Genomic DNA, 26276 nt, shown 5'->3' on the forward strand with positions numbered 1-26276 from the left:
TTTCACAATATTTATTTATACAAAATATTTCAAGCTTGGAAATCCAATGCAACTTTTAGAGAAGAGTTCAGTCAGCAAGTTGAACAAGTCTAATGAAAGCAGAAATATAATGCAAATCAGACCCGGGAGCCAACTAAGTGGCAAATTTCTTCTGTCGGACTGGCGCGGGCAGCTGTGCGTTGATCGCCATCACGGGACGCTCCACCACCACCAGAGAGCCATCAAACAACAGCTCCACATGGAGCAACGGCTGCAGAGAGAGAGGGAGAGAGAGCCAAAGGATTGTGAAATCTGATCAAACACATCCACAGCCACCCCAAGAGCAAGCTTCAAAAGTGCAGTTTGGAAAGTAGTAAACTACTGACGAAAAGTAGGGAGAGAAATAACACGGAATAATAAGCCAGGGAAACTATTGGAATGTATTCATAAAAGATATGGTAACAGTGCATTTAAGGAAAAGCATGACATGATTGAGCAGAAAGAGTTTCATGAAAGGAAATAGTGATGGATGGGAGTTTTTAATGAGATGATGGGAAGATAATGAGCAAAATGCAACTGTGGTATGCTGGGATTTTCAGATATCTTGAACAAAGTGGGGGCAGGGGATTGGGGGGAATCATACGATCAGAAGACATAGGAGCAGGATTAGGCTATTCAGCCCATCATCTCTGCTCTACCATCAGATCACGGTTGATCTATTTTTCCATCTGAATCCCATTCTACTTTCTCCCCGTAACCTTTCACACCCTTACTAATCAAGAACCTATCAATCTCCGCTTTAAAAATTAAATATCCAATGAATTGGCCTCCACCACCGTCTGTGGTAATGAATCAAAATAGGTAAAAAATATTCTTCATCTCCATTCTAAAGATACGTCCTTTTATTCGGAGGCTGCGCCCTCTGGTCCTAGACTCTCCCACCACTGGAAATATCTTCTCCACGTCCACTATTTGGTAGATTCCTTCCCCCCCCCCCCATCCTTCTAAACTCCAGCTAGTACAGGCCCAGAGCCATCAAACACTCCTCATATGTTAACCCAACTGCCCACAATACTCCAAATGTGGTCTGACCAGTGCCTGATGAAGCCTCAGCATTATATCCTTCCTTTTCTATTATAATCCTCTCAAAATGAATGCTAACATTGTATTTGCCTTCCTTCCTACCAACTCAATCTGCAAATGAACCTTTTGGCAATCCTGCTCCAGCATTCCCAAGTCCATTTGCACCTCTGATTTCCAAATCCTCTCCCCATTTAGAAAATAGCCTATATCTACATCTGGTAACTCAAATTTCACTGTACCTTAATTGGTACATGTGACAATAAACTGACCTTGAAACTACCGAAGTTCACTTTGCTATGCTGTGTTCCATTTACCACTTATTTGCAAATTTTCCCAACCTGTCCAATCCTTTTGCAGATTCTCTGTTTCCACAACACTACCTGCCCTTCCTCCCATCTCAGTATCATCCCAGATCTTACCTTGAATTTCTTACAGATTTTGAATGCATGCTCCTGGGTCTTCCGAGCATGTGCAGGCAAATGTTTCAGGAAGCTCTGGTTATAAAGCTGCGACCGGTCAGTGGGCAGGGGCTGGAAAGATTGACAGGAATTAATTCCAAACAAAAATGCATCAAAGAAAGTCAGTCACTTAGCAACAAAAACAAATCCCGCAGACAGCGAGTATCGAGGATTGGGCCATCGGAACACAGCTACCAGACGTGGAGGGCATCTACAACACACGATGCCTCAGAAAAGCCACCAGCATCCACAAAGACTCTTCACACCCCTGCAACAGTCTGTTCGAACTCCTTCCATCGGGCAGACGATACAAGGCCTTCTACGCCCGCACCTCCAGACTCAGGAACAGCTTCATCCCCAGGGCCATAGCTGCTATGAACCGGTCCTGCTGAGCCGGATGGCCACAACGCATAGATCAACTTGCACTTTACCCTGTCTAAAAAACTGTTACAATTGTTTCGTTTCGTTGGGTTGCTGTTAATTACTTAAATTATTGCATCGTATGGGAGGCGCATTCCCAATCTCGTTGTACCCCTGGGTACAATGACAATAAAGATATATTGTATTGTATTGTATTGTAAGAGTGGGGGTGGTGAGGCTGCCATGGCTGCACGGCAGAAACATATAAAATTATTAACGGATTGGACACACAGATGCTGTGTGTTCCCGATGTTGGTGGGAGTCCAAAACCAGGGGCCATAGTTTAAGAATAAGGGGGAGGCCATTTAGAACTGAGATGAGGAAAAACTTTTTCACCCAGAGAGTTGTGAATCTGTGGAATTCTCTGCCACAGAAGGCAGTGTAGGCCAATTCACTTGATGCATTCAAAAGAGAGTTAGATAGAGCTCTTAGGGCTAGTGAAGTCAAGGGATATGGAGAAGGCAGGAACGGGGTGCTGATTGTGGATGATCAGCCATGATCACATTGAATGGCGGTGCTGGCTCAAAGGGCCGACTGGCCTCATGTACCTATTGTCTATGTATCTATGCAAGACATGGTAAACAAGGGTAGTTGCTAGAAATGGAGGAGGATAGCAAACGAGGCTGTGGGATAACAGGGCTGCAAAGAGGCGGGGAGAATGTTCAGGCAGGGCCACTCACCAGCGACTGGTCAATGATACAGAACATATACGTATCATGAACGATGATCTGTGTGGGCACTCTGGGGTTGAAGGTGACATGAATGATCGGGGTGTCCCGCTCCAGCCAGAGTGTGTGCAGACCCTGTTGCTGCAGTTTACGGCTCCACTCTGTGTACCTCTTCTCAATGATGCTGAACTCAAAAATCTGACAAGACAAAAGAAACACAGTCACTGAATATTGGAAAAGATTGTAAAGGCCAGTGTGCCCATCTCACCTTTGATTGTGCATTCAGTTCCCTGCTTGCACATCTATAGCATTTACCTATTTCCCTTCAAAATCTTCCTCTGAATCCACCTCCACTCCTGTCCTTTCAGGCAGTATGGTCCTGTTTCCAAATCGCTATAATAAAACACCTTTTTGCCAAATACTTCACATCTTTAGTTATAAACCTTTGTGCCTGTTTATCAAACCGATTCTCAGCTTGGAATACTTCTATCCCACTTTCTCTCAACAAATCTGTTGAGTTATAGAGCTGGGACAGTCTGGAAACAGGCCCTTCGGCCCACCTTGGCCATGCTAACCAATCTGGTGCACTGGGCTAGCCCCATTTACATGCATTTGGCCCATATCCCTGTAAACCCTTCCTAACCATACATCGGTCCAAAAGTATTTTAAAAACCATAATGTATCTGCTTCTGCAGTTTCCTCTGGCAACTTATTCCAGGTACAAACTACCCTCAGTGGAACATTTTGCCCCCTGAAGTTCTTCTTAAAACTCTACCACTCTCTCAACTCTAAATGCCCGTGCCCTCGAGTTTTAAAATTCTCTACCCTGGGGAAAAAAAGACTGTGAGCATCCACTTTATCCAGGCCGCTTATGATCTTGCTGCTCAGCCTCCTACACTCCATTAAGAAAAATGTCTCAGTCTCCCTCTACAACCCAAGCCCACAAGCCCAGCTAACATTCTCCAACCAGAGAGCAATGCTGAACTACTATCTACCTCTTTGATCACCCTCGCACTATCCTTGATCAGACTTTGCTGGCTTTACTTTGTATTAAACGTTATTCCCTTATACATTGTAAATGAATCTCTTCTGCATCTTTTCCAACTTGATGACATCTTTACCATAGCTGGGTTTCAAGGTGAACAACACCAGCTTCTTCAGCCTGTTCACAGAACAGTCTTCGATGTGTGGGATCATTCTCACTCGCACTGACTCTGACCCTGGGGTCACCGCTGTGCTAAAATCAATCACTTTATCCTAATTTGAGGAAGGACATCCTTGCTATTGAGGGAGTGCAGCGTAGGTTCACAAGGTTAATCCCTGGGATGGCGGGACTGTCATATGAGGAAAGATTGGACTGGGCTTGTATTCACTGGAATTTAGAAGGATGAGAGGGGATCTTATAGAAATGTATAAAATTATAAAAGGACTGGACAAGCTAGATGTAGGAAAAATGTTCCCAATGTTGGGGGAGTCCAGAACCAGGGGCCAGAGTCTAAGAATAAAGGGGAGGCCATTTAAAACTGAGATGAGAAAAATACTTTTTCACCCAGAGTTGTGAATTTGTGGAATTCTCTGCCAATTCACTGGATGAATTTTAAAGAGTTAGATGGAGCTCTAGGGGCTAGCGGAATCAAGGGATCTGGGGAGAAGGCAGGCATTGATGGTGGATGATCAGCCAGGATTACAATGAATGGCGCTGCTGGCTCGATGGGCCAAATGGCCTCCTTCTGCACCCATTTTCTGTTTCTATTATGGTCAATCAATCAGCACTGGTCTGCTTTCTGACCATGCCAATTTGCAAGTCACCGTCCATCTTTCCCCCAAGGCCTTTAATGCAGGTAACAGATCCTCTACAGGAACCCCAGACAAGAGTCTACAGAAACATCACAGATTGGACTATGTCCGTCCAATAGGTGGCCTGTACGAGCACCACTTCAGTCAGACCATACCTGCTGATCTGCGTGGGCAATGACGAGGTTGTTGGTGTGTGGATTGATGGCCATTGCAGTAGGGAGGTGGTTGTACACTGGAACAGTACAGTGATGCTGTGGGAAAGAACAAAGCTTGTCACTGGATCTTGGTACACGTGACGATAATATACCAATACATTACCACGGAAACCATCATCAAATGCAAATATCTCACTCTACCCATCACCTCAGCTTGTTTCCCCTTCCCTCCCCATCCTTTCCTCTTCCCAATCATCAGGCATGTGAGTGAGGTAAAAAAAAGAGGAAAAGAGCCGAGTGCTTGCGTGAGGTGTACAACAGGGGTCAGAAAATTGGAACTTTTTTGAAAATTTACACACAAAATTACCAGTTTCAAGCCTCTTTTAGTGCATTTCAAACTAAAAAACAATCATTAAAAAATAATGTGAATATGTCACTTTACACTAATAACATTGGATGAATTTAAGAGAAAGTTAGATAGAGCTCTAGGGGCTAGTGGGATCAAGGGATATGGGGAGAAGGCAGGCACAGGTTACTGATTGTGGATGATCAGCTATGATCACAATGAATGGCGGTGCTGGCTCAAAGGGCCAAATGGCCTCCTCCTGCACCTATTTTCTATGTCATGTCAGACGTTATTCAGGAGTTATACAATTATGTGGCTAGCAGGCATTAATCAAAAGGAGAACCAGTCTTAAAACAAACCTGTTCACAATTTACCTTCCCCTGATTTGTAAAGGCCAGCAAAAACCGACGATGTTTTGTGGATGGTGCAGTATGGTCAGAACACCTTGAAGCAGCAAACAGTGTTTGATTATTCAAAGGAGTCTGAGTTACCTGTCCACATTAAAGAGATTAAAGGAGGTAATTGTAACCACTGAAACTGTGGTTAATAGTTTGTCTCTGTGTTTAAGATGTATGAAACATTACTGTGTCAGGAGAGAAGTGGATTCTCCAGTTAGCATGCACGTGATGAATGGAGACCTGTGTTCACCAGCTTCCAGTCTCCAGTGACTCAGTCGCAGAACCCATGATCCTCAGCTTCTTTTCTGCCCGGGTCAAGTCCTCCCCACCTCCTCCCACCCTGCCAACATGCTCTGGCAACAGCTGCAACCCCTCCCTGCAATGTCCTCTCCCTTACCTTTAACCGTGTGAGGTTATAGACATTGATTTCACAGTTGCAACTTGCAGCCGCCAGCCAGCTCCCATCTGCACTCACCGCCAAGAGACAGACGGGCTCAAGGCAATCTGCAGGACGAGAGGGATGAAAACAGACCATGTAGAGGAAAGAAGAAACAAGGAAGCAGACGCTGCTTTACAATAATAGAAATAAAGTGCTGGAGTAACTCAGTAGGTCAGGCAGCATCTCTGAACATGGATCGGTGACACTTCACACTTATTCCTCTGAAGGGTCCCAACCTGAACCATCACGTATCCATGTTCTCCAGAGGTGCTGCCTGACCCACTGAATTAATTCAGCATTTTGGTCTTTTTTCCCCCAAATCTGGCCTCAGTAAAAGTTGCCCCCACTCTGCCCTAGCATACTCCCTTCCTCCCCCTGCCCGAGAATAGGGTGGCACGGTGGCACAGCAGTAGAGTTGCTGCCTGACAGCGAATGTAGCGCCAGAGACCTTGGTTCGATCCTGACTACGGGTGCTGTCTGTACAGAGTTTGCACGCTCTCCCCATGACCTGCGTGGGTTTTCTCCGAGATCTTCGGTTTCCTCCCACACTCCAAAGACGTATGTAGGTTAATTGGCTTGGTAAATGTAAAAATTGACCCTAGTGGGTGTAGGATAGTGTTAGTGTGTGGGGATCGCTGGTCAGCGCGGACCCGGTGGGTCAAAAGGGCCTGTTTCCGCGCTGTATCTCTAAACTAAACTAAAAATAGAGTGAGGCAGAATTCACAGGGACCATGCCACAACGAGCCAGACCCCCCCCCCCACAAATGGAAGAGTAAGAGAGGTTCCCAGTGTGACAATCAGCGGCGTTTGACCAAGAATCACAACCTCCACACAATTACACCCAGAGGCAATGACAGCTGAAGCTTTACACTCCAATCACATTGTCTTAACTGCAAAGAGACACACAAAATGCTGGAGTAACTCAGCGGGACAGGTAGCAGCATTGGATAGAAGGAATAGGTGACGTTTCGGGTCGAGACCCTTCTTCAGACTGAATCAGGGGAGAGGGAGATGCAGAGATAAGGAAAGGTAAGGTGTGAAAACTAGACAAAGGGGATGTGGATCAAGGAAAATGGAGAATAGATCATTGTAGGCTAGGAGAAGGTAGCAAAGCATACAGATATAAGATGTAAAGGAGGACAGTCAGACTAGTCGGAGAACTGAGAGGGGAGGTGGGGGTGGAGAGAGCAGGAAGACAAGGGTTACGTGAAGTTGGAGAAGTCAAGGGGGGAGGTACAGGGCCAGGTGTTGCATCTCCTGTAGTTGCAGGGGCAAGTACCTGGGGCGGGGATGGGAAGGAACTTGTTAACCAGGGAGTTGCGGAGGGAACGGTTTCTGCAGAAAGGGGTGGAGATGGGAAGGTGTGGCCAGTGGTGGGACCCCGGTGGAGGTAGCGGAAATGCTGGAGGATGCTGTGCTGTATGCGATGGCTGATGGGGTGAAAGGTGACTCTGTCCCTGGAGTGACTGGGGGGAGGGGGAAACAAGAGCGGAGCTGCGGGATATTGAGGAGACTCTAGTGAGGACCTCATCTGTGATGGAAGAGGGGAACCCCCGTTCCCTAAAGATTGAGAACATCTCAGATGTCCTGGTATTCTAGCCTTAGAGGGAGTACAGAGAAGGTTCACCAGATTGATCCCTGGGATGGCAGGACTTTCATATGAAGAAAGACTGGATAGACTAGGCTTATACTCGCTGGAATTTAGAAGACTGAGGGGGGATCTTATTGAAACATATAAAATTCTTAAGGGGTTGGAGAGGCTAGATGCGGGAAGATTGTTCCCGATGTTGGGGGAACCCAGAACAAGGGGTCACAGCTTAAGGATAAGGGGGAAGTCTTTTATCCTCAACAAGACTTTCATCCTCAACGACTTCTTCATCACCCGTGGATTGGACTTCCTACTGCTCACAGAATCCTGGCTTAACCCTGGTGAGCTTGCTCCACTCGTGGAACTCTGTCCTGATAACTGTCACTTCTTCACCTCGCCTAGGCTCTCCGGACGCGGTGGGGGCTTAGCCACTGTGTTTAAGAAACATTTCAACTGCCGCCTCCTGAACGCTGATCATTTCTCCAGTTTCGAGGTGCAACTAATTAAAGTAGGCCTAGCCTACCCCCTCTTAATTGTTCTTGTGTATCGCCCACCAAAAATGCATAAGGACTTCATCACCCAATTTGCTGATCTGATTTCTAGCATTTTGCCCAAATTTGACCGGATCATGATTCTTGGTGACTTTAATATTCATGTTTGCTGTCCCACTAAGCCTCTTGTGAGTGAATTTATGCACCTGGTTGAGTCCTTCAATCTGACTCTTCACACCACGGGACCCACTCACAAGTTAGGCCATACTCTCGACCTAGTGTTATCGTCCGGATTCCCAATCAACAACATTGAAACTACTGAAGCCTGTCTATCGGACCACAGTGCTATCATTTTTGACGCATCTCTGCCTTTATCTCCCGCAAAATCTCATCTCCCTGTTCGCTACTCCCGCGACATAAATTCATTGACTGCCAGTAAATTCTCCGAGGCTCTCACAGCTGCCCCCAACATCTGCACTATTGAGGCCTCTCCCCCCCATCTCAGCACTGAGGATCTCGCCTCTTTATTTAATATCACTTGCTCTTCCATCCTGGATTCTATCGCTCCCCTTAAAATGAAAAAGCCTAAGCCCAAAGGTCGGCCGTGGCTCAATGACACCACCAAAGCCCTAAGAAGGGAGTGCAGAAAATCAGAAAGGAGATGGAAATGTGACAAGCTTCAAATTTCATTCGAAATTCTGAGAAACAATCTTCTCAAATACCAGGAAGCAGTAAAGTCTGCTAGAGCACAATACTTCTCCGACCTTATTTCGAAAAACTCTCATAACTCCAAGGTCCTATTTAGAACAATTACCTCTGTCATATGTCCCGCCCCCAGTACCAGCTTAGTTGGGTCCCCTGCTAAGTGCGAAGAATTCGCTAAATTTTTCACCAACAAAGTTGAGAATATTAGAATGAACATTTCCCCTCCCACCCGTGACCTAGCTGTCTCACTAGTCTGTTCATCTAAATTGGACTGCTTCCAACCCGTCACTCTATCCTCCCTTGCAAAGCTTGTCTCCACTATGAAACCTGCAACCTGCCCCCTTGATCCTGCCCCCACTGCCCTTCTGAAGGATGTCATTGCAATAGCTGGTCCCAGCATCCTCTCTATTATCAACAGTTCTCTGGCCACTGGCACTGTTCCAACCAGTTTCAAGCACGCGGTGGTCCAGCCCCTACTGAAAAAACCTAACCTAGACCCCACCTTGCCTAGCAACTACAGACCCATTTCCAAACTGCCATTCCTGTCAAAAGTCCTTGAAAAGGCAATCCTTAACCAATTAGTGCCCTACCTGCACCAAAACACCATCCTGGAAAGTTTCCAGTCAGGTTTCAGAGCCCACCACAGCACAGAGTCTGCCTTGTTGAAGGTACACAACGACCTGCTTCTCGCCATCGACACCGGCGACTGTGCAATCCTGCTCCTTCTCGACCTCAGCGCAGCATTCGATACAGTGGACCACACCATCCTTATTGACCGTCTCCGGTACGCGGTTGGCATTGATGGCACTGCCCTGAGCTGGTTCGCTTCGTTCCTCAAAGATAGGAGTTTCGCCATCAACATAGGCAGTTATTCCTCTGCTCCAGCTAGCCTCTCCTGCGGAGTTCCACAAGGCTCCATCCTAGGCCCCATTCTCTTCTCTCTATACATGCTCCCCCTTGGCCAAATCATTCAAAGGCACGGCATTTCTTTCCACTGCTATGCCGATGACACTCAGCTTTACCTCCCCCTGAAACCCAACAACCAGTCAAATTTAAACAGCCTCTCACACTGCCTTGAGGACATAAAATGTTGGATGGCACAGAACTTCCTCCAATTAAATGAGAGCAAGTCTGAGGTCATCCTATTCGGCCCCCCCGACTCCATCAAATTGATAACAGGCAGTCTTGGAAGCCTATCCTGCCTAGTCAAACCGCATGTCAAAAACCTCGGCATGATATTTGACTCTGCATTAAAATTTGATAAGCAAGTCAACGCTGTGGTAAAAGCCAGCTTCTTCCAACTTCGAACCATAGCTAAAATCAAACCTTTCCTCAAATTCGACGACACAGAAAAAATCATTCACGCTTTCATTTCCTCCCGCCTAGACTACTGCAACTCCCTATACACTGGGATCAGCCAATCTTCCCTGTCCCGCCTGCAACTGGTCCAAAACGCCGCAGCGAGACTCCTGACGGGTACCCGTAAAAGGGACCACATCACCCCGATTCTGGCCTCTCTCCACTGGCTCCCTGTACGGTACAGAATCAACTTCAAGCTCCTCCTATTCACGTATAAAGCCCTAAATGGACACTCCCCCCACTACATCAAAAATCTTCTAACCCCCCTCTCTAACTCCAGGTCCCTCAGATCGGCCGACTTGGGGCTATTCACTATCCCGCGGTCTAGGCTTAAACTCAGGGGTGACCGCGCTTTTGCGGTTGCAGCTCCTAGACTGTGGAACAGCATCCCTCTCCCGATCAGAACTGCCCCCTCCATCGACTCCTTTAAGTCCAGGCTCAAAACATATTTCTACTCCCTAGCGTTTGAGGCTCATTGAGGAGGCGCTGTTTGCGTACTACTGTATGTTTTCATTTTTTTTTTCTATTGGAACCTAATCAAATGTACAGCACTTTGGTCAACGTGGGTTGTTTTTAAATGTGCTATACAAATAAAATTGACTTGACTTGACTTGACTTTTAGGACCAAGATGAGAAAACATTTCTTCACACAGAGAGTGGTGAGTCTGTGGAATTCTCTGCCACAGAAGGTAGTTGAGGCCAGTTCATTGGCTATATTTAAGAGGGAGTTAGATGTGGCCCTTATGGCTAAAGGGATCAGGGGATATGGAGAGAAGGCAGGTACAGGTTACTGAGCTGGATGATCAGCCATGATCATATTGAATGGCGGTGCAGGCTCGAATGGCCTACTCCTGCACCCAGTTTCATAGAACACCTCATCTTGGGCGCAGATGGGTGGCAGACGAAGTAGGGGATAGTCTCTACAGGGAGCAGGGTGGGAAGGTATAGTCTAGATAGCTGTGGGGGTCAGTGAGTTTATAATAGATGTCAGTCGATAGTTTATCTCCCGTGATGGAGACGGTGAGATCAAAAAACTGTAGGGAAATGTCGGAGATGGTCCAAGTAAATTTGAGGGCAGCATGAAACTTAGTAGTGAAGTTAATGAAGTCCATGAGTTCTGCATGGGTGCAGGAGGCACCGATGCAGTCGTCAATGTAGCGGAGGTAGAGTTCTGGGATTGTGCCAGTGTTAGTTCGACATACCCTACAAAGAGGCAGGCATAGCTGGGGCCCATATGGGAGCCCATGGCTACGCCTTGGACTTGGAGGAAGAGGGAGGAGTCGAGTTGTCTTCACATTAGAGCCCCAGGCAAATAGCCAAGAAGTTTATTTGTTGTAGGCACAGCCCAGTGCATCCCCCAAACCTACCCCCACGACCCATCGACTCCATGTACACTTCACGCTGCCTCAGGAAAGCAACCAACATAATCAGGGACCACTCAGCTTCCATAGGGCTGCAGGTCAAAGCAAGAAAGCACGGGGCATCAGATTCAGGAACAGCTTCTTCCCTGCTGTCATTAGATCTTAAACAGACCTCTCATAAGCCAAGGTGGGCACACAATGCTGGAGTAACTCAGTGGGTCAGGCAGCATCTCAGGAGAGAAGGAATGGGTGACATTTCGGGTCGAGACCCTTCTTCAGGCTGATGCCAGGGGAGGGGGTGGGCCAAAGATATGATGTAGTAGGAGACAGGAAGACAGTGGGAGATCTGGGAAGGGGAAGGGGAAAGAGAGGGACAGAGGAACTTTCTGAAGATAGAGAAGTCAATATTCATAACAACTTTGACTTCTCCCACTTCCTCCAAATCCGAGGCGTAGCTATGGGCACTGGCACGGGCCCTGGCTGTGCCTGCCTCCTTGAAGGGTACATCGAACAATCCCTGTTCCAGAATAATCATGCTCTCTCATAAGCCACGGGTGTCTGCATAATCTTCCAATCTAGCTACTTGTCGCCCTTGCATTTTTAAATCTACATTTTGTCTGAAGCTGTGACACTACATTCTGTACACTAGTTATCTTCACTTTTACACTGACGTGCTTGCCTATGGTACAATTTGTTTGAATAGCGTTCAAAACAAAGTCCAGTTTGTGGGACAATAATAAAGCAATATCAATTAGCAGCGTATTCCCACGGAAAACTCACCAGATTTGGGTGCTAGGGACTGTATGTTCTTGGAACCCAACATCGCCAGATCCACAACCTGAATTTGGCTGTGGTCTGAGGCAACAAACAGCCTTGCGGAATCAGCAGAGAACAGCAACCGATGAGCCGGTGGCAAAGTCTTCGTAAACCGCGAGATCTGTAAGAAAATAATTAAACTGCGTAGCTTTTCCCACCAGACTAGCCTTTAGACCTTGGAACATGGCAGCCTGTACTTGCACAGGCACTGCCTATCCGAGTATTTCCAGCCGTTCCTTTATTTCTGATTTCCTGCACCTGTTAGACCCCATCATCTTACAAACGCTCCCCTGGCCTCTCGCACTTGTGTCACACCCGTCTCCCCACACGCACCACTCTGAGCTCCATGCCACGGGACTTTTGACCACTCAGCACCCACTACTCCCACACCCTGTTCATCACCGTTTTGAAGTGAGAAGCTTCCTACCGTATTAACGTTGATGGAGTCGTTCTTGTACTGTATCCGATACAGACGGAGCCTGTAGATTGTTGAGAATGCAATCCAGGTCCCGCATGGAGACAATGCACAGCACCGGATGTGACTGCAACTCTACACAAGAGGGGTACAAAAGAAGCAACTCAGCTTGACTACAGGTTAGATGTCAACTGCCCACTATCCACTCGGTCCACACCCCTCATCATTTTACATCCTTCTGTTAAATCCCTCCTCAAATTTTGTATCTCCAAAGAAAACAGTTGCAGCCTCTCTAATGTAACCTTATAATTCAAGGACCCCCCATAGTCCTTCCAGGTGAGGCAAAGGTTCATTTGCACCTCCTCCAACCTCATCTACTGTATCCACGGTTCCAGGTGTCAACTTCTGTACGTCGGCGAGACCAAGCACAGGCGCGGCGATCGTTTCGCTCAGTCCACCTTAACCTCCTGGTTGCTCAACACTTTAACTCCCCCTCCCATTCGCAATCTGACCTTTGTCCTGGGCCTCCTCCACTATTAGAGTGAGTTCCAGTGTGAATTGGAAGAACAGCACCTCATATTTCGCTTGGGTAGCTTACACCCCAGCGGTATGAATATTGACTTCTCTAACTTCAAATTTCCCTTGCTTCCTCTCTCTCCTCTCTCCCCCCTCCCAGTTCTCCCACCAGTCTTCCTGTCTCCGACTATATTCCATCTCTGCCCCGCCCACTCCCCTGACATCAGTCTGATGAAGAATCTTAACCCGAAACATCACCCATTCCTTCTCTCCAGAGATGCTGCCTGACCCGCTGAGTTACTCCAGCATTTTGTGTCTACCTTCGATTTAAAACAGTATCTGCAATTCTTTCCTATACCTTATAATTGTAATTCTTCATCCAAGGAAACACTCTCATAAATCTCCTCTGAACCCTCTTAACAACCTTCCCATAACATGGTAACCAGGAATGAGAACAATATGCCACTGGAAGCCAGGCGGGTAAAGTATAAATGCTCAGCATGACTTCCCTGCTTTCAGATACGATGAATAAGGGTCCAGAATTGTGCGTACCCTTATTAGCTGTTTAATCAATTAGACAATTCCACAACTCCTCATTCAGAGAGCCAAGCAAGAACATAAATGCAGAATGAGTTGCCATCCAAGATTTCCATCAACACTGCATTGAATAGTCAGTTTTTAAAATACCCATTATTAATTTCAGACCCCCAAAAATATCCGTTCTCCTACACACCTTGGATTTTAACTCCAACAGTTTGTCTGGTTTCTTGCTGACAGGCAACACATCCCCTGGAGCACCTACGATGAAGGAAGAGAGAATTATCACAATGCTCACCAGCGCTTCCTGGAAATTTCTTGGGTAAACTAGTTAGGAAATGGATACGGGAGGTAATAATGTGGGAGGCACATGGGATAAACGTGTAGTGCAGGGGACTAAAAGCAAATAGACAGATTGCTGCTTCGAAATTTCCACTTAACCTGAAGATGGGGAAATCAGATGGGACCGGGCAAAGTACCTGCTCCTGTGAACACTGCACAGTGGGAATCAGCACATTTATTATGGCCAATCCACCGCCAACAATCAGTCGGATTGTCACAGGGTCAGTCATACCCTACTCTGAGCAGGTCCTTCAGCCCAACCTGTCCATTCCGCCCAAGGTGGTTTATTTGCATACTTTACATCTAAACCTTCGCTGCACTACTTCCTAAAAGTGGCGCTGCAGGTAGAAAACAATGGGCTTCATCAGCCAGGAGACTGAATGTAGAAGTTGCGAAGTGATGTGGCAGTGGTATAAGATGTTGGAATTTGGCTGCATTTGGAGGATTGTGTTCAGTTTTGGTCACCCTGCTGCAGGAAAGATGCTATTAAGCCGGGAAAAGTGCAAAGAAGATTTATGAGGACATTGCCAGGACTTGAGGGCCTGAGCTAAAGAGAGAGGTAGGGCAGGCTACGTTTATTTCTCGGGAGCACAGGATGCTGAGGGATGACGTATGGAGCATATAAAATCATGTAGGGCAGGAAGAACTAAAAATCACAAGTTTAAGGTGACAGGGGAAAGATTCAATAGGAATCTCTGGAGTAATCTTTTCCACAATGTGCTGCCAGAGAAACTTGTTGAGGTAGGTACAGTAACAACATTTTGTCTCGACTATGTCTTGCTGCTGGAGCCCGATAGGCCGGGACGAGAAAGTGAGGGTAACGATCTGCGCAACTCCCCCTCACTCAAATCCAAGTCACGCGCAAGTCATGACTTCAACCTCGGCCAGCATACGCGGCTGGCGGCGATCCCAATCAGAGGTCGAAATAATAAGATTGAAAGTGAAGTCATGATCATCTTCGAACCCGAAGGACGAACAACAATAACAACATTTTTGGACAGGTAGATGGATTAGAAAGGTTTAGAGGAATTTAGGTCAAACACACGCAAATGAGACCAGCTTAGATGAGACATCTTGGTTGGTCGGTGTCTCCAGCACCCTGGAGTAAATGTTTGGTCTATTGGCCTTGTCGCACCACACGTTGCTTTTCCAGTCCCTCGTCTGTACTTGTTAATGACCATGATGGTCCCCACTCACAAGACGCTGCCCCCCCCCCCCCCCAGATTGCTTACCTGCAGTTTGTGAGCTGCCCAAGCACCATAACTGCAGCTGCTCTGGGAAGTGAAACAGGAGCAGGTTTTCCGACCGGCTGCAGCTGACCAGGCTCCGCTGTGAGGAAGCAGAGATTTTACAGTTATTCAACATTCTTTTGTCTCCTCCTCTTCCCCACGCGATGCTCATATTATGACTGCAGATCAAGAACCTCTCAACACAAACCTTGCCACAGCTTTTCACGTTAGAACCAATGCAGCCTAATCTCACAGGGTGCCAGGAACAGGACGGAAGCAGCTCCAATCTTCCTGCTTCCTTGCCACACTCCTCCCTCTCCTCGAAGATCAGTGTCGCGTTCTTCTCCGGCATTGACTCCTGACACGTTATTACAACTTTAGTCGACTCCACAGGCAACCCCCGAGTTACAGCACTTGGGCAACAGACACGCTTCCTGACAGAGTTTACAAATCGCCACTCAAAAATTAATAAAATTCTCACTCAGTCAGAGTCATGCAGCATAGAAATAGGTCCTTTGGCCCTACCAGCCATGTCAACTGACTACGGGTGCTGTCTGTACAGTTTGTACGTTCTCCCTGTGAGCTGTACGGGTTTTCTCCAAGATCTTCGCTTTCCTCCCACACGCCAAAGATGTACAGGTTTGTAGGTTAATTGGCTTGGTGAATGTAAAAATTGTCCCTAGTGGGTATAGGATAGTGTTAATGTGTGGGGATCGCTGGTCAGCGCAGACCCGGTGGGCTGAAAGGGCCTGTTTCCGCGCTGTATCTCTAAACTAAACTAGCCTCAGATGCCCCAACAAAGCTCATCTCATTTGCCCACACAAGTCTAGTCAAGTTTATTTGTCACATACACGATGTGTAGTGAAATGAAAGTGCCAATGCCTGCGGATTGTGCACAAAAAAGAATTACAGTTACAGCATATAAATAAAGTTAATAAGTTACTATAGTGTAGACAAAAATGTAGTCTCTGGAGTTATAAAAGTTGACAGTCCTGATGGCCTGTGGGAAGAAACTCCGTCTCATCCTCTCCGTTTTCACAGCGTGACAGCGGAGGCGTTTGCCTGATCGTAGCATCTGGAACAGTCCGTTACTGGGGTGGCAGGGGTCTGCACCTCCTGATATATAGGTCCTGCAGGGGGACGAGTGTAGTTCCCATGGTGCGTTCTGCCGAACGCACTACTCTCTGCAGGGCCATCCTGTCCTGGGCAGAGCTGTTCCCAAACCAGACTGTAATGTTGCCGGACAGGATGCTCTCTACAGCCCCAGAGTAGAACCTACCCCACATCCCTCTAAACGTTTCAATTTTCCTGTTCAATTGTTTTTTAAATGTTGTACCTGCCTCAACCACCTCCTCTGGTAGCTTGTTACAGAAACCCACGACCCCCAGGGCACACTACAAGCCCATTAAACCTAGCTCCTTGCCCCAGCTTTCCAGATACGGGGTGAAAGCCACCATCGTCTTTGCTCACAAGCCCTGCAGATCACAATCTGAATGAACAGTCCGCTTGGAGTTCAGTGTGCAAAAGCAGTGACCACCACTGCAGTGACCACTCACGTGTGGGAAGAGGATCTTGCGGAGCGCGGTTTCATACGACTTGGTTTCCACTTGATCCATCAGCGGGCGAATGACGAGCTGGGAATCCACACCTTATCCGGGAAAAGAGAGCACTTTAGGGAACGTTCGCTTGCTAACCCACCGCGCAGAGAGAGGTTTAGTGCACTCACCGCCTGAGACGAGAGCAGACATGGCGTGAACAACAGCCCTCACGTCGTGAGTGTGATGCTTAAAGGTCTTCGTACGAACCCACTGAGCGCCAGCAACGTCTGATTGCACTGCAACCCGCTGGAACTGCACCACCGACCCCTCGGCTGTGCCAACAGCAATGCTGTCCTCACACTACAGAGAACAAAACGCCAGGCAGTGAGACGGTCTGTCACAGTCCCAAGTGCAACTCTGGTCTGGGCTGCGACCCCACGCAGTCCATGAACAAAGTAAGTAATGGGGAGGGCTGTGTGTTTGTGTGCGCGTGTGTACAGAGAGGTGTGCGGGTGCGTTCAGAGGCGTGTGTACAGAGGTGTGTCTGCATGTGTACAGAGGTTTGTGTGCATGTGTACCGAGGTGTGTGTGTGTGTAGAGGTGCGCGCGTGTGTACGGGTGTGCGTGCGTGTACAGAGGTGCATGGGTGAGTACAGAGGTGTGTGTACAGAGAGGTGTGCGTGCATGTACAGAGGTGTGTGTACAGAGGTGTGCGTGCATGTGGTCAGAGGTGTGTGTACAGAGGTGTATGCGGGTGTGTACAGAGCTGTGTGTGTACGCATGTGCTCACACAGTGTGCACTTAGTAGGTGAATTGTTGCTGCCCGTGACCAGAGAGCTGCTCCACTCACCTCATTCACGTTCAATGACAGCACGTCACACTTGGTGACGGGATGAGTTTTGAGCAGAGTTCCCGTTTTCCAATCCCAGAACTGCATTTTCCCTGCGGAGTCTGCACTCACGACGCTGAAGTCACTGAGGAAGCTGACGGCCCATATCACGCACTTTCTATTGCGAAATGTTATATCGCCGCGATCCACTCGAATATGGCGCTTACAGTGACCTAACGTGTGGAAATTACGCGAACAGTCAGCTACACGTGACCAATAGAACTGACTTACACTCGGATACACAGAAGAAGCATTCAGTCAAATAACTGACTGAATTTAAAGGTCTAAAAATGTCTCTTATTTTTGCTCTGAGGAACTGAGTTGTTTTAAGATTCATTAATTCTCAGGATTTGAATAATCGGACAGAGAAATGTTCACTATTCATTTGTAGGAAAAAACTGCAGATGCTGGTTAAAATCGAAGGTAGACACAAAATGCTGGAGTAACTCAGCGGGTCAGGCAGCATCTCGGGAGAGAAGGAATGGGTGACGTTTCGGGTCTCGGCCTTCTCTCCCGAGATGCTGCCTGACCCGCTGAGTTACTCCAGCATTTTATGTCTACGTTCACTGTTCATTTGCTCTGCCGCCCGGGCCACAGAGTGGGTATCGCTGCAGACTGCCGAGCTGTAGGGGGGCTTCTCCCTTCACGAGATCCACCATGTTAAACAAGTCACAGGGGGCTCTCACCAGCATCTATTCACACAAAACAAACATGCGACATACACACGCTCCCTCAAAGAACATCTGCTCAGGCCATCAGATACCATCCCAGTAACACAGCAACTTACCAGACTTCACATCCAAAACACGAATCGTGTCCAGTGATCCAGTCACAATCATTGTGCCTGATTTGTGCCAGGCTAAGGACAGCACACGACCTGCAACAGAAGAGCAGCCCATCACACACAGCCGATTTATCACCTACTCCGCTCCTTCAACAAGCTCTCTGGTTAATTCCACTACCATCAACAGTTTCTCTGGCAATTCCCCCCTCTTTCAATATATCAGAGGTGGAGTAGAAGGATGAGAGGGGATCTTATAGAAACATATAAAATTATAAAAGGACTGGACAAGCTAGATGCAGGAAAAATGTTCCCAATGTTGGGCGAGTCCAGAACCAGGGGCCACAGTCTAAGAATAAAGGGGAGGCCATTTAAAACTGAGATGAGAAAAACCTTTTTCACCCAGTTGTGAATTTGTGGAATTCTCTGCCACAGAAGGCTAATTCACTGGATGAATTTAAAAGAGAGTTAGATATTCTTTGGGCTAGCAGAATCAAGGGGTATGGGGAGAAGGCAGGCACAGGTTACTGACTGTGGATGATCAGCCATGATCACAATGAATGGCTCGAAGGGCCGAATGGCCTCCTCCTGCACCTATTATCTATGTTTCTAATGGGCATTCGCATGGGCCTGACTCTGCCTGCTCTTCACTGGCTACATTGAGCAGTCCTTGACCCTGGCACCACTCAACACTTACTCCACTACAATGACCACATTGGGTCATCCTGCACTGGATGTCTATTGTCATCCATGCTGACCAAGATGTTCCATCTGAGCTCTTCCCATTTATCTGTATTTGGTCATATATCCCATTAAACCTTTCCTATTAGCTTACAAAATGACCCGCATCATCTAGGGAAGTGGGCCAAGGAATGCCAGATGGAATTTAACTCTTGACAAGGTGTTGCATTTCGGTAAGTCAAACCAAGGTACGTGGATCAGGCCCGGAGAGGGTGTCGTAGAGTCCACAGGCCCCTGGAAGTAGCGGCACAGTTTGACATGGTGGTGATGCTTACCTTCATTGCACACACAGAAGTTGGACCGTCACGTCACAATGGTACAAGACTTGTGCTGTGTAGTTCTGATATGTCTGCTACAGGGAGGATGTCATTAAGCTAGAAAGAGTGCAGAAAAGATTCACCCGGATATTACCAGGACTCAAGAGTTTGAGTCATAAGGAGAGGCTGGGACTATTTTCCCTGGAGCATTGGAGGCTGAGGAGTGACCTTATAGAGGTATGCAGCATCACGAGAGGCAGAAAATGTGAATGGTCATACTCTTTTTCCCAGTCCAAAACTAGAGGCCATAGGTTGAATGTGAGAGGGGAGACCCAAGGGGCCATTTCTTCACCCAGAAGCTGGTGCATATGTGGAACCAGCTGTCAAATGTGGTGAGGTGGGTGCAACGCAACATTTAAAAGCATTTCTACTGTCACATGGACAGATAACATTTAAGATCAACACTGGTAAACACACTATGTTTTCATGTTCTTATTATTGGCCAGTACAGTGTAGCAGCTTGTAGAACAATTGCCTCACAGCGGCAGAGACCCGGGTTCTATCCTGACTTTGGGTGTTGTCCTTGTGGAGTTTGCACGTTCTCCCTGTGACGGCGTGGGTTTCCTCCAGGTGCTCCGGTTTCCTCCCACATCCCTGGGTGTTTGTAGGCTAATTGGCTTCTGTACATTGCCCCCTAGTGTGTAAGGAATGGATGAGAAAGTGGGATAACATGGAACTAGTGTGAACGGGTGATCGATGGTTGGCTTGGACTCGGTGGGCCGCAGGGACTGTTTCCATGCTGTATCTGAAGTGAACTATACATCTAGCTACTGTTACACGTGTCACACATGGGCTGATCACCACTCATGGGTGCCATTTAGTTTGTACTACCTACCCCAATCCACTTACAATATGTCTAATATTTAATTGATGTTTGAAACATCCTCTTGAACTGAGTCGCTGCCCTGACTGCACCCCCCCCCCCCCCCCCCCCCAGCCACAACGCCTGCTCGACTCAGAGTGCATGCCGACATGCCGACAAACACAAAACCTGGTGATTAGTTCAAAAGTGCCGTACCTTTTTGGCGATCCAAGTTTCTCTCAAACTGAAGCTTTTCAGGAACGATCTCAAACAGCTTGACTGAACCATCTTCACACCCGACCTGTGGGTAACAGACGCAGAAATCCATCAACCAGTGTGCAGATCTGCACCAGAAACACTAGAAATAATGAAGTAAGGGTATCAAACTGCTGGGGAAACTCAGCGGGCCAGGCAGCATCTGCGGAGGGAATGGACAGGTGGCAGTTTGGGTTAGGACCTTTTCAGGTTGATAAGTGTAATGGAGAGGAAGCTAGAAAAGTGGTGGGAGTGGGAGAAAGCCTTGCAACTGACAGGTGGATTCAGTGAGGTGGTGCTCATTAACAGATGGGTGGAGATGGTGACAAGGACTAAAGGTGATAAGGTGACAAAACGGGGTCAGATAAAGGAAGAAAAGCATGGGGTAGTGTCATAAATTTGATTGTTTTTTTTTTAAGAAGTAACCAAGAGGTTGATGTGGCCACGGCCATAGACATCGTCTCTATGAACTTCAGCTATGCCTTTGATAAGGTAGGGAGGCTGTTCTGGAAAGTTAGATGGCATGGGATCCAGGGAGAATTAGCCGACAGGATAGAGAATTGGCTTCATGGTAGGAAGCAGGGGTTGGCGGTTGAGGTTGTTTATCGGACAAGAAGCCTGTAACTAGCGTGTGCCTTAGGAATCGGCACTGGATTATATTACTGTTTGTCATTCTACATCAATGATTTGGATGAAATTGTTCAATGCATTATTAGTAAGCCTGATACTAAAATAGGTGGTATTGTAAACAGTATTGATGGTTAACAAGAATTACTGGATCTGATCAGTTGTTACAGTTGTACAAGACATGGGTGAGGCCATACATGGAGTGTTGGGTTCAGTTTTGGTCACCCTGCTGTAGGAAAGATGCGACCATGTTGTGAATGGTGCAGAGAAGCTTTACGAGGATGTTTCCAGGGCTCAAGGATCTAAGCTGTCAAGAAGTTGAGCAGGATGGGGCATTATTCCTTCATTCATTGGAGTGCAAGAGCCTAAGGGGCGATCTTATAGGTGTATAATGGTGTCCACTGCACTGCAGCTACCTGACAATGTCCACACCCTACAGTGTCTCCATGGATCTAGAGTCCACTGCACTCCAGCTACCCGACATGCTCCACACCGCAGTGTGCGCATGGATCCTGCTGTACTAACCGCCAGGTGCGTTTCCTCACAGTTGCAGCCCAAGCACCAAAGGGGACCACCGAAAGCATCCAGGCTGTACTTGGGGCAGAGCCTCTGCAGGTCATACTCGATGATCTCTCCACTCAATCCCACACTCACGAGTCGATCCTGACCAATCCAGTTGATTGCTTCAATTAATCTCTTCCTATCTCCAGGAATTACCTGCAAATATGAAATTACTTATCAATACCACGCTCCGAGGATGTTTCAGTTGATGCGTAGTGACACCTGGATATTTCCCGTTTCACCAACAATGATCTGTGGAGGGTTAATCGGCTGCGAGAAGTGACAAACAATGAGATGGGCAACTCCAGGGGAACAGTTGTTTGTGGCGCAATGTTCGTCAACAGCGAGCTGCTAGTAATGCATGGTCAATAGCGGGTAAGTAACCCGCAGTCAGCCAATAGTCATATGTGAGTAACCCTGATTAGTCAACCGTATCCCAGGGTCAGGCAGTGATGAGCAGCGATCAGCAATGACGGATCGACAGTGCTGTGGTTACAAGGGGTCAGTCTCAAGGCACTAAGTCCCATTCCAGGACATCAGCGCAGTTCAGAAGGATTAGGTGTCTTATGAGAAAAGATGGACAGACAAGGTTAGGATCTAGATAGGGACATGGATAGGAAAGGTTTAGAGGGATATGGGCAAAAACGCAGGTAGGTGGTACGAGTGTAGATGAGACATGTTGGTCGGCGTGGGAAAGTTGGGCCGAAGGGCCTGATTCCACGCCGTTTCACTCTAGGACTAATAATATTTCAGAAGTGTTTGGATGGGAAAGGTTTGAGAGTCCAGCCTGTATCTAAGGCTGGTTTCACGTTCAAGCGGCGCCCACGGATCCGACGCCCGGCCTCGACCACCCTCACCCCGCTGCCGCGCGTCGCCGTCCATGGAAGTGGCGGGTGAGCAGCGCGGTCGGGTCCCGGTGAGGGGGTGGGGGGCAGCGCGGTCCCGGGGAGAGCAGGTCCGTGTCCCGGTGTCGGGCGGGTTCGGGGGTCGGGGCAGCGCGGTCCGGGGGGGGGGGGGGGGGGGAGAGCAGGTCCGTGTCCCGGTGTCGGGGCAGTGCGGTCCGCGCCCCAGCGTCTCACCTTCTCCTGCACAAAGTTGCTGGCGAAGTTGAAGAGCTCGAGCGAGCCGTCGGCCCGGGCGAGTGCGAGGCGGCGGGCGGCGCGGTGCTGGGCGAGGCCGCGGATGGCGGACGGCACCAGGTCGAAGAAACGCACCCGGTGCAGGCGGAACTCGCCCATGGCGGCGCGGTGCGGTTCCCCCGGAAACGGACACGCTCACCCGGAACCAGACGCCCGCCCACCGGAAACAGACAACCGCCCACCGACCCCTCACCCGGAACCCGATTCCCCCCCCCCGAGGGGGACGGGGGAAACACCGGCGGCGCTAAAACAAAATGGTTCAAATCCCGGTGGCGCTGCCGAGGTGAGAGGGGGGAGAGAGGGACTAGGGATGGGGATGGACTAGGGGGGGGGGGGGGGGGAGATGGACTAGGGGGGGAAGGGGAGGGGGTAGTTGATGGGCGGTGGGAGTCTTTTAAAAGTCGTTGTATCCTCTGACTGAGTGAACAGGTTTAGGGATACAGCGCGGAAACAGGCCCTTCGGCCCACCGGGTCCGCGCCGACCAGCGATCCCCGCACATCAACACCATCCCACACACTGGGGACAATTTGCACTTACACTAAGCCAATTAACCTACAAACATGTACTTTGGAGTATGGGAGGAAACCGAATATCTCGGAGAAAACCCATGCAGGTCACGGGGAGAATGTACAAACTCCGTACAGACATTACCTGTGGTTGGGATTGAACCCGGGTCTCCTGTGCTGAGAGGCATCCCCTCTGAGTGAACAAGACTCTGAGGTCTCTGTTTAAAATCTCTCCCCTCTCACGCCTGTGCCCTCTAGGTTTAGAATCCTCTACGCAGAAAGTAAGGCTGTAAATGTGCACTTTATTTACGATCTTGTCTTCCTCAGTAAGGTCACCCCTCAGCTTCAAAGAAAAATGTCCCAGCCTATCCAACCTCTCATAACTCAGGCCCAGGTAACGTGTTGGTAAATCTCTTCTGCACCTTTTCCGACTTACTACAGCTGGGCAACCAGAACTGCACACAGTACTCCTAGTGTGGTCTTGCGAATGACTTGAACAGCTGCATTATGATGTCCCAACTCCTGTACTCAACCCCCATCCCAATAACCCCAAGCTTGCTGAAGCCACCTTCACCACTCTGTCCATCTGACTGGTCGCTATCAGGCAACCGTGCACCTGTACTCTCAGATCTCCAATTGGGCTCCCCAGGGTTCCACTGTTTACTGTGTAAGTCCTGCCCTAGTTTGATACACTAAAGTGTGGCACCTCACTTATCAGAGTTAAAAATCTGGTGGTGATGGAGGGGGCTGGGGTTGGAGGAGGGGGAGAGGGAGGGGTAGTAGAAGGTGGGAGTGGGGTTTGAAGATGATGGGGGAAGTGGGGGAATGTGAGAGGAGGGATGCCAATCTCTCTCCGTCTCCTCCCTCTTCCATTCCCACCTGACATGGCGGTCCGAGAGTTTAATCTTCTTGTGGCTTCCCCCAGCGCCAGAGGTGCATCGTGCCCAGAGTGGATATTGATGGAGCTGCAGGGAGAGATCGAGGCCCGGCATGAAAGGGGCCTGACTGGGAGCTTGATGGGAGATCTGCACTACAACCGGGAGGTAAACACTCTCCCCACCTCATCCCTCCTCTGCTCTATGAAAACAAGCACAGCCTGTCCAGTCTCTTCTCTTCTTTGAAATAATCCTCCCTGACAATATCTTGGTGAATCACCTGTGCAACTTCTCCAGTGTGTGGAGACCAAAGTGCACCGTATTCCACCTGTGGCTGAACCGGTATTTATAAAGTTGTACCATAATCTCCATGCTCTTATATTCAAAGCCCCGGCTGGCCCCTTGCAAACCTTATCTACTGCCTCAGTACTTCCTTGATCCTATCTTTAAGTGTGTAAGTCTTACTTTTATTAATCATTCCAAAGTACATCACGATGCACATTATCAGAATTAAATTCCATCTGATATAGCTCTGCTGATCTTACCAGCTAATCAAAGGTATTCACAAAATGCTGGAGTAACTCAGCCGGTCAGGCAGCATCTCAGGAGAGAAGGAATGGGTGACGTTTCGGGTCGAGACCCTTCTTCAGGTTCTCCGCAACAACCCGGAATCCTGAACGTGCAGCCCTCCACTCACTCCGCAACAACCCGGAACTTCTGCCTCCGCCTCCGAGCCTTTTTCCATGGGAAGGAGTCCTCACCCCCCACTGATGACCCCTTCTGTCTCCAACGGATCCCCTACTCTTGGACCCCCCCCGGTTGGCCAACTACCCTCACTAGAACTTTTCATCTCCAACTGCCGTTGTGACATTAACCGCCTCAAATACTCCACTCCCCTGACTAATTCTAACCTCTCCCCTCCTGAACGTGCAGCCCTCCACTCAATCCGCAACAACCCGGAATTTCTCCTTACCAGCTAATCAATATCATCCTATAGTCTAAAAACCAATGACAAGTGGAGTGACTATTACAAAAGAGATGGTGCTTGGGAAGCTGAAAGGTCTGAAGGTGGATGTGTCACATGGACCAAATGGACTGCACCCCAGTGGAAACGATAGGCCGGCTAGCCTCACTTCAGTGGTTGGTAAGATTTTAGAGCCCATTATAAAGGATGAGGCTACATAGTACTTAAAATGTTCATGATAAAATAGGAGAAAACAGGGACTCTGCAAAAGGACTTGGACAGGGTGGGGGAGTGGGCTGAGAAGTGGCAGATGGAATACAGCGCAGCAAAGTGTGCAGTCATGCATTTTGGTAGTGGGAATAAAGGCGTAGACTATTTTTTAAATGGGGAGAGAATCCAGATATCAGAGGTGCAAAGGGACTTGGGAGTGCTGGTGCAAGATTCCCAAAAAGTTCATTTGCAAGGTGAATCGTAGTAAGGAAGGCAAATGCAATGCTGGCATTTATTTCGAGAGGGCCACACTACAAAAACAGGGATGTAATGCTGAGGCTTTATAAAGCAGAGGTCAGACCGCATTTGGAGTATTGTGAGCTGTTTTGGGTCCCATATCTGAGGAACGATGTGCCGTCATTGGAGCGGGTCCAGAAGAGGTTTATGAGAATGACCCCAGGAATGATTGGGTTATCATATGATGAGCCTTTGAAAGCACTGGGCCTGTACTGGCTGGAGTTTAGAAAGATGAGGGGGAACCTCATTGAAACTTACCGAATAGTGAAAGGCCTGGATAGAATGAATGCGAAGAGGATGTTTCCACTAGCGGGAGAGTCTAAGATCAGAGACCATAACCTCAGAAAGGACGCACCTTTAGGAAGGAGTTGAGGAGGAATTTCTTTAGTCAGAGGATGGTGAATCTTGGAAGTCATTGCCACAGAAGGCTGTGGAGGCCAAGTCGATATATATTTTTAAGGCAGAGATTGACAGATTCTTGATTAGTAAGGGTGTTGGGTTATGGGAAGAAGGCAGGGGAATGGTGCTGAGAGGGAAAGATAGATCAGCCATGATTGAATGGCGGAGTAGACTTGAAGGGCCAAACGGTCTAATTCCACTCCTAGAACTTATGAACATGACTTTTGTGTCAACTGCAAACCTACTAGTCACAGTTCTTTTGTTCATATCCA

The 26276-nt window shown here is 48.3% G+C and overlaps 2 protein-coding genes across 2 annotated transcripts in view; one reads left to right on the forward strand and one right to left on the reverse strand.

Moving 5' to 3' along the window:
• On the reverse strand, positions 1 to 22904 carry utp4 (UTP4 small subunit processome component). The gene is made up of 16 exons (XM_078400894.1): positions 22693 to 22904; positions 21578 to 21769; positions 20387 to 20471; positions 18317 to 18406; positions 17491 to 17702; positions 16829 to 17000; positions 16659 to 16750; positions 15106 to 15202; positions 13728 to 13792; positions 12491 to 12613; positions 12028 to 12184; positions 5702 to 5808; positions 4561 to 4656; positions 2621 to 2806; positions 1482 to 1592; positions 1 to 250 (listed from the first exon to the last, which is right to left on the reverse strand). Exons 1-16 carry the CDS (start codon positions 22849 to 22851, stop codon positions 134 to 136), a joined length of 2061 nt encoding a protein of 686 aa, XP_078257020.1. The 5' UTR covers positions 22852 to 22904; the 3' UTR covers positions 1 to 133.
• Positions 22894 to 26276, forward strand: part of chtf8 (CTF8, chromosome transmission fidelity factor 8 homolog (S. cerevisiae)) — a 5683-nt gene continuing 2300 nt past the window's right edge. Inside the window, exons 1-2 of the mRNA XM_078400896.1 lie at positions 22894 to 23035; positions 24185 to 24302. Coding sequence (XP_078257022.1) covers positions 23007 to 23035; positions 24185 to 24302 — 147 coding nt within the window. The 5' untranslated portion in view covers positions 22894 to 23006. The remainder of the gene's footprint in view (positions 23036 to 24184; positions 24303 to 26276) is intronic.

Source organism: Rhinoraja longicauda, chromosome 6 (genome assembly GCF_053455715.1).
Source record: "Rhinoraja longicauda isolate Sanriku21f chromosome 6, sRhiLon1.1, whole genome shotgun sequence".
Lineage (NCBI taxonomy): Eukaryota > Metazoa > Chordata > Chondrichthyes > Rajiformes > Arhynchobatidae > Rhinoraja > Rhinoraja longicauda.

Excerpts from the sequence above, each read along its gene's own strand:
- utp4 (XM_078400894.1), bottom strand. The coding sequence starts at position 22,851 with ATGGGCGAGTTCCGCCTGCACCGGGTGCGTTTCTTCGACCTGGTGCCG. Across the intron at positions 17,703-18,316 it reads TGTTTTGGATGTGAAGTCTG|GTCACTGTAAGCGCCATATT; the intron begins GTAAGTTGCTGT and ends TCCACACGTTAG. Across the intron at positions 15,203-16,658 it reads GCAAGATCCTCTTCCCACAC|CGGAGCCTGGTCAGCTGCAG; the intron begins GTGAGTGGTCAC and ends GCTTCCTCACAG.